Raw genomic sequence first — 1,649 nt, forward strand, 5'->3', positions numbered from 1 at the left:
TTTTCTGAATGTCTTATGAGCATGGTTTGCTCTAGTCATTCTATCATAAATCCAGTCCACTGAATCTAATCCAGTTCTGAATTCTCTTCATATCAGCTTTATCACACTTTGTTGTGATTTATGCTGTTACTTTTTGCCTAAGAATGCAAAATTTTGTGATTCAAGGGTCCTTATTACTCTCACTCTGGTTCCTTCCTCCATCTCAATGTACAATTCTGACTTTTTATATTTCAGAGGCAGGTCTGCCTGTTTTTTACTTTACATTTTTAAAATTAAATGAATTTCATTAAATGTACTTACCTCTTAATTTACATTCCCATCCACCTCCTCATACCTAGGAAATATGTGGTTTCCATCATGACTGCAGCTACAAAATCTGAATTATAGCAAGAAAGCTGAGCTTATATAGATCACAAAAGAAGTAAGTCATATGGAAAGTGGGAGAGTGAGAACTATATGGGAATATTGATGCATGCTCTGCACTGTTTCTCAGAACTTTAGCCACATTTTTGTTGTCAGCATAAGAGCAGCTCAACAAGGAAATACTTTTCATATTTTAGAGGTAAGTACCTGTTGAAATTCATTATAATTCTAAAAATTCAAAAGTAACATGTTCAATAGATATGGGAGATTAGTAAAATTTGCTAATTGATTAACCACTGGGCTCATTAATTGATTACCTTCAACTAATTGATTACTCTTCCTTTAGACTAATCTTCCTATTTCCAGATTGTTTAGGATTTTTTAAAAGACATTTTTGAACTACCCTTCATTCATTATGATAGTAAGTTACTCTTTTAGTACTATACTTGTGTACATAAACATCTCACATGTGCCACTGTAATACAAAACCTGTAACAATCTGAAAATACAATTAATAATAGCATTCCATGGAATTCTTTTCTCCCTACAAATTTCTACATGACTACTCTACTAAAACTACTGAATTTTTGTTGATAAAAATAAACATTACTTTGTAACACTGATCAGAAAAATACAAAATATAACTGAATAGTGAAATTATTAGTAGGTATAGGTTAACATAAGCTATATATTCTTAAAGATTTAATGATCTACACTCCCAAACTATATTTTTTTTTATTTAATTACTTAAAACAACAATGCAGAGTACAAGAGATATTTAAATGGAACTTACAAGAATAAAACTGCATTTTATTTGTTCATTTACACCTTCTGTAGAACTAGGAAATAATTTGTGCATTGTTTTTATCTAAAAAAGGACAATAAATGAAACAATTTTATATTTTACAATACAGATCTTTAAATCTGTAATCTTCATTACATGTCAAAATGTACTCTCAGAAAGGCACATACATTTAAAATAGAATTTTATACATGCTTAGTTCTTGGGATTAATTTATTATTCCATACCAACACAACTATATTGAAGCGATTAATCCCATAGTGGTGAAAAGACTGTATATAACCACATTTAGGCAATCAAGCACATGGATACTTTCGATGTCTCTTCACTGTACAAGAAGATAATAAACTTAACAGCATGTGCCACTTCACTTTTTAGAGATAAATGTGAATAACACTATCATAAGTATAAAATTAGTCATTTTGTATAATTGTTTGTTTTTTTGAATTTCGCGCAAAGCTACATGAGGGCTATCCGCGCTAGC

The 1,649-nt window shown here is 30.3% G+C and overlaps 1 protein-coding gene across 2 annotated transcripts in view; it reads right to left on the bottom strand.

The window, feature by feature from the left end:
* Nucleotides 1–306: 306 nt before the first annotated feature.
* The window catches only part of LOC106472768 (amino acid transporter AVT3C-like), a 30,326-nt gene continuing 28,983 nt past the window's right edge, over nucleotides 307–1,649 (bottom strand). Inside the window, exon 4 of one of the 2 annotated variants that reach the window (XM_022401300.1) lies at nucleotides 307–570. In XM_022401300.1, the coding sequence (XP_022257008.1) occupies nucleotides 550–570 (21 nt within the window). In that variant the 3' untranslated portion in view covers nucleotides 307–549. The other variant, XM_022401298.1, reaches the window with a different exon arrangement.

The sequence above is a fragment of the Limulus polyphemus genome, unplaced genomic scaffold, assembly GCF_000517525.1.
Source record: "Limulus polyphemus unplaced genomic scaffold, Limulus_polyphemus-2.1.2 Scaffold5594, whole genome shotgun sequence".
Classification (NCBI taxonomy): domain Eukaryota; kingdom Metazoa; phylum Arthropoda; class Merostomata; order Xiphosura; family Limulidae; genus Limulus; species Limulus polyphemus.